General features: G+C 36.5%; 2 protein-coding genes across 4 annotated transcripts; one reads left to right on the top strand and one right to left on the bottom strand.

The window, feature by feature from the left end:
• Positions 1–1,472: 1,472 nt before the first annotated feature.
• On the bottom strand, positions 1,473–10,281 carry LOC143209115 (uncharacterized). 3 transcript variants are annotated; one of them, XM_076424404.1, is made up of 13 exons: positions 9,934–10,281; positions 8,254–8,328; positions 6,567–6,743; positions 6,304–6,444; positions 6,094–6,234; positions 5,831–5,983; positions 5,616–5,741; positions 5,236–5,358; positions 3,922–4,209; positions 3,718–3,837; positions 3,476–3,631; positions 2,459–2,614; positions 1,473–1,677 (listed from the first exon to the last, which is right to left on the bottom strand). In XM_076424404.1, exons 2-13 carry the CDS (start codon positions 8,315–8,317, stop codon positions 1,583–1,585), a joined length of 1,740 nt encoding a protein of 579 aa, XP_076280519.1. In that variant the 5' UTR covers positions 8,318–8,328; positions 9,934–10,281; the 3' UTR covers positions 1,473–1,582. The 3 variants fall into 3 exon arrangements, 2 of the variants coding, with proteins under 2 accessions (XP_076280519.1, XP_076280518.1); XM_076424403.1 differs by lacking the exon at positions 9,934–10,281 and adding an exon at positions 8,574–9,179 and having other exon boundaries at positions 8,254–8,445; XR_013009048.1 differs by lacking the exons at positions 1,473–1,677; positions 9,934–10,281 and having other exon boundaries at positions 2,474–2,614; positions 3,926–4,209; positions 8,254–9,179.
• LOC143209117 (uncharacterized) lies at positions 9,248–13,476 on the top strand. The gene is made up of 5 exons (XM_076424407.1): positions 9,248–9,414; positions 10,247–10,539; positions 12,394–12,852; positions 13,085–13,149; positions 13,236–13,476. The coding sequence occupies exons 1-4, from the start codon at positions 9,387–9,389 to the stop codon at positions 13,121–13,123; spliced, it is 819 nt and encodes a 272-aa protein (XP_076280522.1). The 5' UTR covers positions 9,248–9,386; the 3' UTR covers positions 13,124–13,149; positions 13,236–13,476.
• The last annotated feature ends 1,205 nt before the right edge of the window (positions 13,477–14,681 follow it).

Genomic DNA, 14,681 nt, shown 5'->3' with positions numbered 1-14,681 from the left:
TAACTTTTCTCTGTACCGGAGTTCCGACACACGATTGTGATCGATTATTGCAAATGCGAGGAAACGTGATCTGAAAACGGAGTCTACCATTTTCGTTAGGAAGGACTCTGTGATTTCTTATTCATAGGCTGCGGAATTTAATGCAGTTACGGCATGATCAATCGTACGAAATACTGGGAAATATATCTCTATTCAGGCTAAATTTCAGAATTTTCATATTACTTCTACCGCGAAGAATTTTACTCTGGTTTTAACGAACTGTGAAAATTAGGCATGATTCAGTATAATAGATTATACGACAGATTGTTTGGCATTGCGGCTAACAAAATAGAATAATTGATTCGTTCGGTGATGAGAATGTGAAGAGGCCTTCCAGATTGCGTGTTAGATTGCATGCTTAGACTTTTGTGCCGTGTGAACGGACATTTGTAAATCTTTGTCAAATTTCACAGACGCGCGATAAGGGAATACGGCGAAACGGAAGCAGTCTATTCCAGGTGTCTGTTTTAAGGACGAGTAATCACACAGGAAGGAATAGGTCGTAATGGCCGACATTTGCAGAAGTAGCGAATTGGTCGTGTCGGACAATGTGAATTGTTCGAAGGATAGAATGGTCGAATGGTTTAAGGCATAGTTACCCCATTTTTTGTTGGCTCGCAGCCCTTCTCACCAATCCTTTCAAGCTAAAATTGACTTCCCTTGAGTAAACTACCCCTCTAATGCGAATGTCTCAGTGTAATTATGCGTATAATGTTCCCAGCTTTACTTTTCGATGAAAAAGGACTAGACTGAAAATAAAGAAAATACCCTGTACATACTATATTACTGTTATCGGCGTATCACACTACCGAGGGCGGTTAATGGGTGACTGAATCTCTGTTTAATCCGCATGCCTTGACCTCTTGTTTGTGACGTCACAATCGTGACGCATACGAATTGGCACGTCATCAATGGGACGTCAAGGCTTGGCTCAGGAGCATCGACCTACTGATGAAAATAGCTCTAATAGTTATATAATATCTAATAGTTATACATAATAGATCTTACGATCGCGAGTCAACCCTTTTGTTCTGTACTCAACTTTTTTGTTCCTGACAATAATCGCCAACCATCTTATCATGTCACTTCTTCTTCAATTTTCTTCCTTCATCGAAAATCAAATGAATTTTTTGACCGAAAATAAAATCGACGAGGAATAAGAATAGATGACATTTCTATCTACAAGTATTTAAAGATACTGTTTCAGAGTTTCTTTGAAAAATTTGAGCACATTCAACTATGCTACCTGTGTGACTCACGGCTACTATGGCGTACACGGCAACCATGTTTCTTCTTATCGAACGTCCCACATAGAACGCGGAACAGTTTTTCTCCGAGTCATTCAGCAATTTAAATAATGAACTCGAGTGACGACTGGCACCGATAACTGTGTTTTGGAGAGTTCAATTAATTACGGTACAGAAATTCTACACTACGCACCGACATGCAAGACAGTCGTGTCATTTTATTTACAAATGTTACAGACAATTGTTCGAACTAATGTAATTTGCATTTTTATCCGTTATACGATACATCTAATTGTTCAATAATCTCTAGTTACACTAAAATAACTTATCGGCAGTAATATCGACATCGCAATCGATAAAAATCCCCCAGAAATGCTTGTGACAGCGTTACCTGAAAAGGAGAATGTCGTGATAGATTTAACAAAAATGACTGACACAATGTTCCTATAAATTGTAATTCAAGTGTCAAGTGAAACTTTTGTACCACTGAGCTCATTCATGAAATTTTCGAATGATCTAATAGATTTCGCGTAGCGATGGTTGGGTTCATTTTGACTCGGCATTTTGAAAATCTTTTGGAACAACCTAATAGTAATTGTGAGAACTAGATTCCGGATCTTTATGCGTGTTTATAAAGAAATTGGTTCGGTGAAATATAAAACAGTAAAAGATTTAAAAAATTCAAGAATGTTGTATTGTTGCTATTTATATAACAAACTCGTTAAGGGATGAAATCAATTTTTATGTTATTCCTGCTTCCTACGATCAATGCAAAACATTATTATTTTGCATAAAGATCCACAGTCTAGTGATAACAAACGTTTATTCGGTCGAGCGCTTTTTTCCAGCGAGTAGGGTTTGCTAGGAACATCTTTATTCCCCAGGCAGTTCTACTGGGGGAACAGCAGGTTTCAGATGTGCTGCGTCGCCTTGCAGATACGTGTTATCGGCGTCTGGAATCGCAGAAATTGCAACGCAACTTCAGAGAGACGGCATGCGACCGGTCAGAACGTAATTGCAAGCACATTACCTTGCCGCATAAAACTGTTCCACGCGCGACTCAAAAAACCACTCGTTAAAGTTTCGAGCCCCCTCTCCCCATTTCTCTAGCATCGTCGGAAATCAAATGCAAGGGAACCTTTCGATCGGTCACGAGTCAAGGCTGTGCTTACCGTTATTGTTATATCGCTCCGACTGTGTTGCGCACACAGTGTCATTTACGCGAACGTAACCGTAGTCGCATGTGCAACGATCCTTTTTGCACGTCACCCGGTCCTCGTTGGAATTCAGATAACATTCCCCGAGATTCTTGCAGCTTTCTCCGAGAACTGTAACAACCGAATTGTGGCGAACAGATTGATCAAACCGCATGCAATCGCTTCGAATCGTTACCGATAAACATCTCTCGAAATCGTGCAAATAGTCCAGTCAATGAATGCTCATGGGGGTGTAGAGGGAAATGGAACGAACACAATTTTTAAGTTTGGGACGTTGTTTGGACTACATAGTTAGGAGGTAAACATACTAAAAGTCCCTACTCCTTTTTCGGTTTTCCGCTTATATCTCGGAAAATATGTGTTCTAGCGATAAGACCATTCTATAAAAAATTAAAGCTGATAAAATGTGCCATAAGATTGATTCCATTCAGTTTTTCGCTATCTCGCATAGTTGCCGAGATATACGCGCTCAAAGTTCACTAATTGTGAAAAAGAAATTTTTGCCTCACGTCTTTTGCCGTATTTGACTAGCTAACTCTTCAGCACAATTAGTGAACTTTGAGCGCGGATATCTCGGAAACTATGCGAGATAGCGAAAAACTGAATCCAATCAATCTTGTGGCACATTTTCTCAGCTTTAATTTTGTATAGAATGGTCTTATCGCTAGGACGCATAGTTTCCGAGATATAAGCGGTAAACCGGCATCCCGCTCATCTCTTAGGAGTGGGGACTTTTAGTATGTTTACCTCCTAACTAGTCCAAACAGAGACTCACAGTAAAAAATTGTGTTCCTTCCATTTCCCTCTACAACCTTTCGTTGACTGGACTAAAACCAATTGAGGGCCAAACCACCATTGTGTTCCAAAATTTTTATTGCTTTTTCATTTAGTTTTCTCGAAATGTAAAACCTCGTGCGAATTGCTCGAAGAATATTTAAATCGTTATTGATAAGAATATGAAAATATTTTTACCTCTCCTCAGATTGCATCTATTAAATCTGTAATGATGATTCTGGATACACCTGCACGTCTTGTATGCATCAGCCTCATCGTTACCTAAGCAAACTGCATTTGGCACTGTAGTGGAACACTGAATGTCTGTCTCGCAAGGCTGGCCAAAGGATACAACTAATAGACGAGAATGTATACTGCATTATATAAAATGAATTTTGTTTTAACTAAACTAGTTCTCAGTCATTTACATCAAGCTTTACCTGGTATGCAAGATTTGAACGAGGCTGATATATAATCTTCTTTACAGGCGCAAAGATTCTCCTGACACTCCGAATTTTCCGGTTGACAGTCGCCATCGCCAGTGCAATTGGAACCAATGCCTACAATGTTAAAAAAACATCAAATAAAAATGTATTAAAATAAACGGTAGGATGTAGAATTCGAATCGAAGCACATTCATTTACCTACGTAATTCTCCAAGCAATCGGTACGGTTTGAATTGACATGAGTACCATCTGGGCAAGCACAAACACTATTTATGCAAGACAGATTGCCTTGCATACCGTCGATGTAACAATCAAAATCTGATTGACACTGTTCGTCGAGTCCTTTCTTCCTCCAGCAAAACAATTCAGACTCAACAAAGTGGGAATTCTCATTACAAACGCATTTGCCGTCCTCGCAGACACTGTCAGGTCCAAAAAGGGAACACTGCTTGTTGTGTAGACAGGAATCTTTGAACTTTTTGGTAGCTTTTGTGAAAGAAATTATTCATTACAACAATATTACGACTAGACTGCGGATTTTGAAGTGAAACTTCTTTGCTGAGGGGGCTACAATTTTCTAGCGTTACGGAAGTGACGAAATGTCGCGAATAACCTCGAACAGTTTGACAAGTAACATTTTGATAATTAATTTACTAATTTTTAAGTCTTCATTGGTGAACTTTTAAGATTGTAGAATGTAACATGAAGCCTTGGCTACATCCCCATTTCAGTTTTATGCAGGTCTCTGATGCTTAAATTGTTAATTATTAACAAATTTTGGAGAAGTGGTATGTTATGTATGTCCGTCCTTGTCGCACAGTTCGATCCTCCTTGTCTTACGCATTATGAGAACTTCCGAAACAATCAGCCCGCGCAACAATTGTTAATAACTAATTAACCAGAGTTAATTTGTGAACGTTTGCAATTGGATAACGTAGAATCAACCTCCAGCTACTTTCACATGCAGTTTCTCATCGGATTTTGTTCCGACTGAAAGATTTATAAAAAGACACACGCGTGGAAAACCACGCGCGGCAGAAGTGAAACTTCTTGCAGTCTAGTAATATTTAGAAGTAAATTAAGATTGGAAATTGTAAATAATCCTAATGAAGCGACAACAAGATCAGGAACAACTCTCGATGCAGTATTTGCAAGACATTTAGACAAAATTAAATCAAGAATATTTATATCATATTTTAGCTATCTAGCATATTATGCTATGAATTATTATGTCTCTTTCTTTGCGTCGCAAATTTTGATCGTTCATTATTTTTTTCTATGTTCCATGATTTTCTATGATTCTATCATTGAAACAATTGATAAATAAAATATGATATAAATATTCTTGATTCAATTTTGTCTGAATGTTTTGCAAATACTGCATCGAGAGTTGTTCCTGATCTTGTTATGTATTTTATGTATTTACAAGAATGACACATGGAACATTTTTATGAAAATTGTTATTTTGCATAAAGATATGCAATATTCGCAGTCGAATGACAAGTTACGTACCTTTTAGACAGTTTCGATTGTTCTCGGAAGCAACTCTTCCCACTGCACAATTCCATTTTTCATTTTTGCACTCTGAATACTCGATAGCACTCGCGTGGCTTGCGTTACAGGGTTCTCCAAGTTCTAGAAAATTGTGTTCACTTATGTGTTACGAACATCCGAAAAGTAGACTAAAGTATATCCCACGAGAGAGTAACCCTGTTTCGCGCCGCTTAGAAGATGTTAGGGGCGCAGCGAGCCTATCATCTCTCACTCCACTACCCACTACCACTTTCTTGAACCATTTAGGACGAAGATGCGCAAAGACGAACGAAAACTGGTCGTTCCGCGGGGTTACTCTCTCGTACGATATACTTTAATTGCACAATTACACAACTTACCGGCAACACAAGCATTTGCCTGAAGAAAATATGCTCGTATGCAGACACATTTTCCTAGAGGACTGCATTCTGCATTCTTTATGAGTTTACAGTCTGCGTTCGTTGTACAATTTCCCAAGTCACGTTCTACGGAAAATATACGTTTACGTTAATTGTTCGCTATTTAAGCCAGTAACGTTCACTGTGAAACATTTACAGCGAAAAAGAATACAAACTTGTTTCATTCGCATCTCGTTCCTGAAGAACGCTAAGTTCAGAGAATGATTCAGTTATATGGCCAGACTTCGTTTCCTTGCACGTCAATTCCTCGCAATATGCAGTCGCACTAAATTTGCAATCATTATCTATCACACAACTGTCGCCAACTTCTGTGCAGATAAAATATAAAGTGATTGATGCATTAATAAAAACAATTTTCTCAATAAAGAAAAGATCTACGAAGTAAAGAGAATTGTGGGATTATTTAAAAATTATTTACTTCTCCCTTCCGGACGACACGTTCTATGTTCGCGTTGATAATATCCCGAACTGCATTCGCATTTTGCACCATTGCAGTACGCTGCACCGTAATCGGCATGCACGTAACAATCAACGTCTTTGTTACACTTGAGAGATAGCCCTGTGAAAGAAACATTAGTTTAATCGAAATATGCAATATTCATTAAACAGAATCAATCATACGAAATACCTGAATACGCATTACATCTCCCGTTCAGGTAGTAGTATCCGTCGATGCACGCGCAAGCATTGTTTATGCACGCCGCACCTCTGTGTAAACGTTCGGAGCACTGTATTGACTCTTCGCAGTAATCACCGTGTGAAGTTGCGACTTTAAATGATATAATCAAATTAATGAATGCTTCCAAGTATTATTAAGTTTATATTGATCAAACATGTCCATTTACGAGGAATAACACTTAAGATTTTAAACGTACACGTTGTGTAACATACCTTTAATGCATGCAGTCAAGCTTCCATTGATAACGTAGCCGTCGGTACATTGACATGTGGCGTTAATGCAACGACTGTTCCTTACGGTGCAATCTGCATCCTTATCGCACGTCTTCTCACTCTTGAAAATTGTTCCAGCAACATCGTTTCCTTTCGAGTCGACACTAGTTGCCGATCCTATAGTCAACGTTAGTCACTCGTAGTAAATGAAGGATGCGAAAATGTAGTTTTAAGTAAGATAGGGGAGGAGGGAAACTAATTGTAAGTCACATTTCTTTAGATAAACCAATAATAATTATATAATGATAAGAGTGGGCCACACGACGAGCGTGTAGCGACGTGCGCGAAAAAATATGTACACAAGCACATTTCGTAGAACGCTAAAAATCGTAAACCCATAATATAATAAATATAATAATACAACCACAAATTTTTATTATATTATTGCGTATAAAATGCTACAAAATCGAATTAGTCGATTCGGTGAAAATTAATATTAAATGCATTAATCGATAAAACTTCAGGCTCCTTTCCTGTTTTTACTATTTGCTATTATGTTTATGAACATCTGAAATTTCTCTTCATCCTATGGCTGTCACCATACCGGCGCGTACCGTTCTCATTCAAGCATTAAAATCTCCGCTCACTTACTCTTCCTTCTCTATCTTCGTTATGTTCACTAATTCTTTGTCTTCTAATTTCACTCTTTGAGTAAATCGTGGTGTTTTATATGACTGGTTTTTGTACGTTCCTCTTCTTTACGTTCATACGTTTCATACTACCTTCAATTTGTTTCTAATGCATTATGTCAGTCGGAAAATTGGTTAATTCTTTCAGCTCGAATTTCTCAAAGCTGCAGAAACTAGATACGAAATTCTTTAATAAGAAAATTATTGTCTTAAACACTGTGTATCAATGTGTAATTAAATGATAAACAGGATTCTTGTTCATTTCAGAACGCTTGCACCTGAACGGGCGATTCCGGCAGATCTAATATGATGATATCATTGTTTCCGTAATCAGACGCCGGATTAAATGCCGTTCAGATAAACGATTTTAGATATATTTAAGCTCCCATTCTGTGTAAAAATTGATGATTTTTCAGTGTTTCCATTAGAACTTCGTAAAACAGTTCATATAATATGTATATACTCTGATTCCCATTCAAATCACGCTTATAATATGTATATTATCTTTCTTTACCATCTACTCTTTACCATCTAGATTTAATCGTGTGCATAAGTTACTGTTGTACTAATCGCCAACAAACAGATAATGTATGTATATTTCACTAGAAAGCAGACGACACTGGATAGTGTTGTTAATTATTTAGTCAATAAACGAATTTTGTTTCCTGGTTTATACGATTAAGTAATCATGCCTGGTAACAGCATACTACGCGTCATTTTTTTTATTAATATATGTATGAATTCCTCTGTGATTTCGCTATCACTCGAATGCAGATTATATTTTGCTGTTCAAGCCGAATTAGATTGCTATTTTATTATTGCTATCTGGTATCAACCGACTTCTACGAAACTTTCAACATGTATATGTATAACTACCATAAATTTACGAAACATTCTGCTCTAAATAGTCTACAAAGATTTTTTGATTTACTCTGCGTAAACGATAAATAGTTTACACCGTTACATGAACCAATTTTAATATAAAACAATGTACTTACCTTCGTGCAAAGCACACAGCAGGACCAGCAGCAAACCGAATATCCTCTTTCGAACGTGCAGCATACTCGCCGCTGCTGTCTCCGACGAAAACACAGAAACATATGAAGTGAACTTCAGTCATGTCTTTTATCTAAATGTGCCGTATCTGATAGAAAATGAACACCTGCAGTGCTATCAATAGTAACATCCACCTATCGGACACGAAATATTTGATTGATTGGTGTAGTTCATTATTCGCCGAACCACTACTTTCATGCACTATTTCAGCTCGGCTGAGTTCATTTAAAATAAAATATAAAACTATTCATCAAAGTTTTACCTATATCGAATATTACAAAATGTTCTTTGTCCGATCAATAACTAAATAAGAAAATAATGGAATAAGACAACTATATTCAATAATTAAATATTATTAGAACCATACGTGATTAATAGACAGTTATGAAAACTGTGCAGTTATGAATAAAATGAATAGATCAGTAATAACTAGACTGCGGATTTTATGCATTTATGACAAAAATGAGTAGGTGTAATTCAAAATAACAAAAATATTACGAAAATTTAAACATACCATTATATTGTTTTCAATCTATTAAACATATAAGGGAGAAAGTAAATTTCCATTTCACTCCAGTTTGTTACAATTCTGGTAAGAAATTTTTATTTTACATAAAGATCCGCAGTCTAGTAATAACATTATAGAATTAGTAAGTGTACGAAAAAGACATAAAATATTTTCAAACAATTGTTTGATCGCGTTATATTTGTTCCTGTATTTCAATTGAGTTTCGCGCTCGGTAGTTCCAGCGTAAATTCGGCAGATTATTGTTTCGTGACGACATGAATGGAGATTCTTCCGCATAACGTCATCAACAGTCAAGGCTGCCGTTTAAAACGCGCTGCTGGGTTGACCAGTCGGTAAAAGGAGTGAATCATCAACAGAGATATAATTCGTGCTGCGTGCATCTTTCTGCATCGCAGAAACCCGCGTCCGAAGAGTCACTTTTATCGTGGGATAGACCTTTCCCCTCTTCTCGATAAACTTCGCCGGTTCAAGGCTAATTTATACTTTTGCGTTCAACATTTAATGACCACTGTTCGTCTACAGCTAGTTTACAACTGATCGTTCATCATGCAAGAACGGCTGAGCGTCGGCAATGGTAAGCACACTTTTCTTGTTCCACGTGTCACCATACTCTACATAGAATTCGCATATCTTCATAACTACTATAAGAATACATATATTCTTTTGTAAATTCTCCTGCTATTAACTTTCTCGTTTCATTACCAACATTATTTTTCACAATGCTATTTTTTCGTTGTCAATATCATTTATTATTGATGTAACTTTACTTGCAATCGGTGAGTTAACCTATTCGCAAATTGAATCACTGTTTTTTTTCCGCACAGTAAAGTAATTGTTTGGTAAAAGACAATTAAAATCAGCGTCGTAAATGTTTTAAAAATAATGCTTTTGAAACAGCTCCAAATTGATACTGCCCCAACTGATGTACTTTTCAATTGTTGTACTCGGATTTTAGTGATTTTCGGCTTGTCTCATCCCAGAACTACAGCAAATTCACACTAATTATACAGTGCTTAAATGATTAATCAATTGGAAAATAGTTAAATGCTTGAAAGACTGTCAAAATTCAATTTTTAAATAACCCGCTAATTACCAGCTGAAAATCGTGGAAAATTTGAACAATTGCTACGTCGCAATTGAACGCGCGTCACTATTTAAAGCCACAGTGCACACCGCAGTATTCGCAGAACCCCTAGTTTCTTATTTTCATTGGAAACTTTAGAAGCGAACGCGACGCAGTTGATACAATACCGTGACTCCAAATACTGCTATCAAAACAAACGATGGCAGAGAATGCAATGACATAATCGACGGACATAGCCGCAGTTGTATCTCCCAATTGTATAGGCCATAATAATTTGTTTCTCGTTTATCAACGTACTTTTTTTATTTATTTGTTTACGCAGTGAAACTTCTACACGCGGGAGGTGGATTGCCACACGTGCACTATTTCCCTACAAAGGGAGACGAGCCAAACCTAATTAAAGATGAAAATGATCCCGCAAAAAAAAGTTATATGAGAAGCGTGGTGTGCTCAAAAACTTCCTTATTAGTGCTGTTACTACTTATTGTGGCATTGACCTCGTATTTAGTATTCGGGATACCGAGACAAGAGGACGACGGTATCGAGAAAATTTCTGTCACGGAAAGATTACTGACAAACCATGGAGGTTCGATAAAATACCAATCAATTGCTCATGTGAGTATGGCAAATCAACAATCTCGTAACACGATTACTTTGAAAACACTGTATCGCGACAGTCCTCCCATGTATAATACGTCTTTTAAATAGCATGATACTATTCTGATTAACGCGAATGTTTTTCACGAGACTGTTTCGTTGACATGAGCTCAGAGTTCACCTTATATTTATGACACAACTATTTTCATCACACTGTTCCATTGACATAAACACAAAGTTCAAATAAACAAAAAAGAATGAAAACCAATTCAGTAGATTTTCTATTAATTTCTGTTTAATTGATCAGTCCCAATTATAAGGATTTTCATTCCATTGAAAGGAGAAAAATCAGACGAATATAATTAATAATGAATTCGTCGAATAAATCCTTCTATCTGCAATTTGTACTTTTCTACAGTATAAAGATGTTGGATTTTCGTAGCCTTTTTCTTCGTGAGTTTGTTGGTTATATCCGAACAAGTAAAATGTATTCTTCTGCCGAAAATAATCTCTATCACATTTTATGTATCTACTTCGTCTTATGAATAAATAATAAATCTTCAATTCGATGGTTCCAAAATTTCGACTTAAAATAAAGTTACAACTATTAAAGTTACAATTGTGAGAGCCACGAATTAATTTGTACTAATATTTTTGACTCGAAGCATGAACATTTAAAATGAATAAACATATATAGAAATTCTTTGGCCTTGTTGTTTTCGAAGATTCACGTGGCGCACGATTTTGACATAACAATGCATTCCGGGAACAGAGATTCGACGTAACACGGAACGGATGTGCCTTGTTCGTATTACGTTGCGGTATTATCTTTCAACAGGATTTCGATATAACACGCAGGGGCGGCGCACAGTGGGAACTTTGGACCAAACTCAATTCAAAATCAAAGAACTTTCGATAGAAATGAGGTAGAGCGATGAAATTTTTTTAAAATTAAAGCTGAAACTTTGCATAATATGGGAAAAATAGGGAGATTATGGAACGAACGTTTTTAACCTTGAGAAAATTCATTAAACTTTCACAATTTCAAGAAAATAATCAAGATTATGAAATTGTGAAAGTTTAACGAATTTTCTCAAGGTTAAAAAACGTTCGTACCATAATCTCCCTATTTTTCCATATTCTGCAAAGTTTCAGCTTTAATTTTAAAAAAATTTCATCGCTCTACCTTATTTCTATCGAATGTTCCTTGATTTTGAATCGAGTTTGGTCCAAAGTTCCCACTGTGCGGCGCGAGGCAGGTTCAGCGCATTCACCGGAACCCGGCCTCGCGTTTTGGAAGGAATTAGAATTAGGAATTAGAAAACACCGATTTTGATTAACTTTTTACGGAATGATGATACCATAAACAGATGCAACACATTTTTTTAGTAGCGATGATTCAGTTTGAAGGCGTGACAAAAAAATAACTATAGGTTGAATGTGTATTCTGGCCCCGCAAAATTTTTGAACCGGGCCCCGCGAGAGGTCACGCAGGCCCTGATAACACGGAATACATTCCCATAATTTGCGTGGTTTTTGTTTTGTTCAACGTTAAGTTCGGTTCCGATACAGAACAGATTAACTTGTTTTATAAATTGTAGAAGCATTGGCTGTACAATATTAGAACATTCGCATTTCCTGACAGGAATGTTGCTATAATTTGTATAAAAATTTCCCCTTCCTTCTTCCATTTGCTTTACAGTTACTAAAGTTACATGTACTTTGTTCTCGAAATGTCCGCGTTTGTTTATTAAGAAACGGTGAACCCTACGTTCCGAGAATTTTGTCACGTATTTCACGAAGGAATAAATTGCATAACCTAATGGTTTAATGTTTTCAAGAACTTTATAAAAATGTGAATGTTTGTTACAGAGAGAGAAGAACGCAGACACGGATGCATTCCCGACCGAAGAAGAACTCTCAGAAAATGCAACGAACGTGGTGAACGAAAAACAAGCAGATGATTCAATTAACGATTCAATTAGTAAAGATGACGGTAGAGTTCCTACAGAAGACGAGGCTGAGGAAGTTGCAAACGACGTACATTTGGATCCTCATAAATTAGTGATTGGATGGTTGGATGAATCAAACTTGAATTCGAATTCGAGCGAACAAGAAGAATTCGATTTAATGAAGCAGCCACCGATGGACAGCAAGGAAAAGGCTATGGCCTTCCTTACTTTATTAATGGAAATCATGAAAGATAGACATGATCTCATAACGGAATTGGAAGAATTATTTCCGGACGAAACTTATCCAGCGTATAATGATGATTATGATGATGATTATGAAGAGGATACTTTTTCCCGTATTTTTCCAGGAGCATCGAAGGTAACGCTCGCATTCTTCAAATTTTCATTTCGTTAAAATTTTCTGCTAATTATTCAGGTTTACTTGCATATATACATATTATTATAAATATTTATAATGTTGCTCTGATTTTCTATTATTAGTAAGATTATATTCGAATTTATTGTTTTAAGTTGTTTGCGGCGTTAGTAGTTTAACATGTTGTAAATGTAATACAGTGTCTGTTTTTCATTGAATTGTTTCTTTTTTGCAGAGATTGATACGTAAAGACTTGAGACGTATAAATAAGTAAATACGCTACGCGAGAAACGACAGAGAGTAAGAAACTACTATTTTTCATCTGCTATGTTTTAATTTTACTTTAAGTATGTAATTTCAGTGATGGTAATTATTGAATGTTTCAGGTTGTCACATTGGAGGATTGTAAAATTCGGTGACTTCATTATTTAACGAGGGATGGTTTCGAAACGAAGCTGTGATTTAGAAGATTTTTGGATACGCGGTACAATACAATTGCAATGTTTATGGAGCTACTCAACGCGATTTCTCGTCCAAATTATACAAGTTCTAATTTGCATAAAGATCCACAGTCTGTATATGATGATACTGTACATACCAAAGTGATAAAGAGACGTTTTGTCGAAAGCTTTCCAATTACTCATTGTATCTTCCGCGCGTTTCCCGTGTCGCACACTCAACTGTTTGCGAATGTTGCTAACAGGGCTCGTTGTTATTTGACAAAATCATGTCACAGAATAATTAATGCATCGTTTGCGTAGCTGCGCATAGGCCTTGAACTTATTTATGCTAATATGTAACGATTTACACGAGAGTTAGTCTTATAACGTTCCCATACGTAGGCTAATAGGCAATTACAATTGGTTGCTCGACGATTACCAAGTGGTGAAGTAGGTCAGTCTCACTATGTTTCGAAACGAGATCTTTATCAAATAACGCACATAACCCTTACAACTTTTTATGATGGGTCGTAAATTGATTACTTGTAACATGGTGCTCGCACTTTGCGTTTGTGCGACTGTGCCACTGACTGAGTAATTCCAACTGAGTCATCCGACTGAGTTTATTGACTGGCAACATTAATGTTACTTCCGTAGATCTGTATGTAAGAAAATAAGTATCAAATTTTCAATCCACAATTGCATTCTAGAGAGTACATGCAATTAGTTTAAAAGCTGTAGTCAAATAAAGAATGAAAATTGAAATGTTCCTTACAGGTCTTATTGACCGAAACGTAGTACTCAGGATTGAACTACATCAATTGTCTATAATTTATTTAATTGTACTTCCTGTCTGTTTAAAAATTAACAATTCACCGTGTTGCCATAACAAAGCAAATAAAAGAGAAATTACGATGGTCGATTTTGTGGAATTAACAATTCTGGTTGCATTGAAAGTTTCGTTTGTTTGTTGAATTTTTTTATTTGGTGAACGTGTCTGGTTCGTAATACTAAAAATTCGCGCTGCTAATGTACTTCTGCTATTTTTGCATACCCCAAAGGTTAACATATTCTGCTTCAGGTTGGTTAGAACGCGATATGTGATACTCCGACCATTTGAATTCTCACTCGATTTCCATTTATTTGAAGCAATCTGAATTCTGGTTGGAAATGCTGACAATTTTCTCGGTGAGCAGAATTTATTTCATAACCAACACAGCAGCCAAGGTGAAAAGTTCTCAGGTATCTAATTTCTTACCCAATTTTCATTAATCGTGCGTTAAGATATAATAAGAAAGTCCTGCCTGTTTTCCAACAAGGAACCTATGTACGGAAAGACATAAGCGAATGATCATTATCGTCTATATCGTCTGTACAATCTGTAAATTTTAT

This window comes from Lasioglossum baleicum, chromosome 5 (assembly GCF_051020765.1).
Source record: "Lasioglossum baleicum chromosome 5, iyLasBale1, whole genome shotgun sequence".
Taxonomy (NCBI): Eukaryota; Metazoa; Arthropoda; class Insecta; order Hymenoptera; family Halictidae; genus Lasioglossum; species Lasioglossum baleicum.
This window is presented reverse-complemented; position numbering and strand designations above follow the sequence as displayed.

Excerpts from the sequence above, each read along its gene's own strand:
- LOC143209115 (XM_076424404.1), bottom strand. The coding sequence starts at position 8,317 with ATGCTGCACGTTCGAAAGAGGATATTCGGTTTGCTGCTGGTCCTGCTG. Across the intron at positions 4,210-5,235 it reads CAATCGAAACTGTCTAAAAG|CTACCAAAAAGTTCAAAGAT; the intron begins GTACGTAACTTG and ends CTTTCACAAAAG. Across the intron at positions 1,678-2,458 it reads GGAGCGATATAACAATAACG|GTAACGCTGTCACAAGCATT; the intron begins GTAAGCACAGCC and ends TCTCCTTTTCAG.
- LOC143209117 (XM_076424407.1), top strand. The coding sequence starts at position 9,387 with ATGCAAGAACGGCTGAGCGTCGGCAATG. Across the intron at positions 9,415-10,246 it reads ACGGCTGAGCGTCGGCAATG|TGAAACTTCTACACGCGGGA; the intron begins GTAAGCACACTT and ends TTGTTTACGCAG. Across the intron at positions 10,540-12,393 it reads AATACCAATCAATTGCTCAT|AGAGAGAAGAACGCAGACAC; the intron begins GTGAGTATGGCA and ends TGTTTGTTACAG.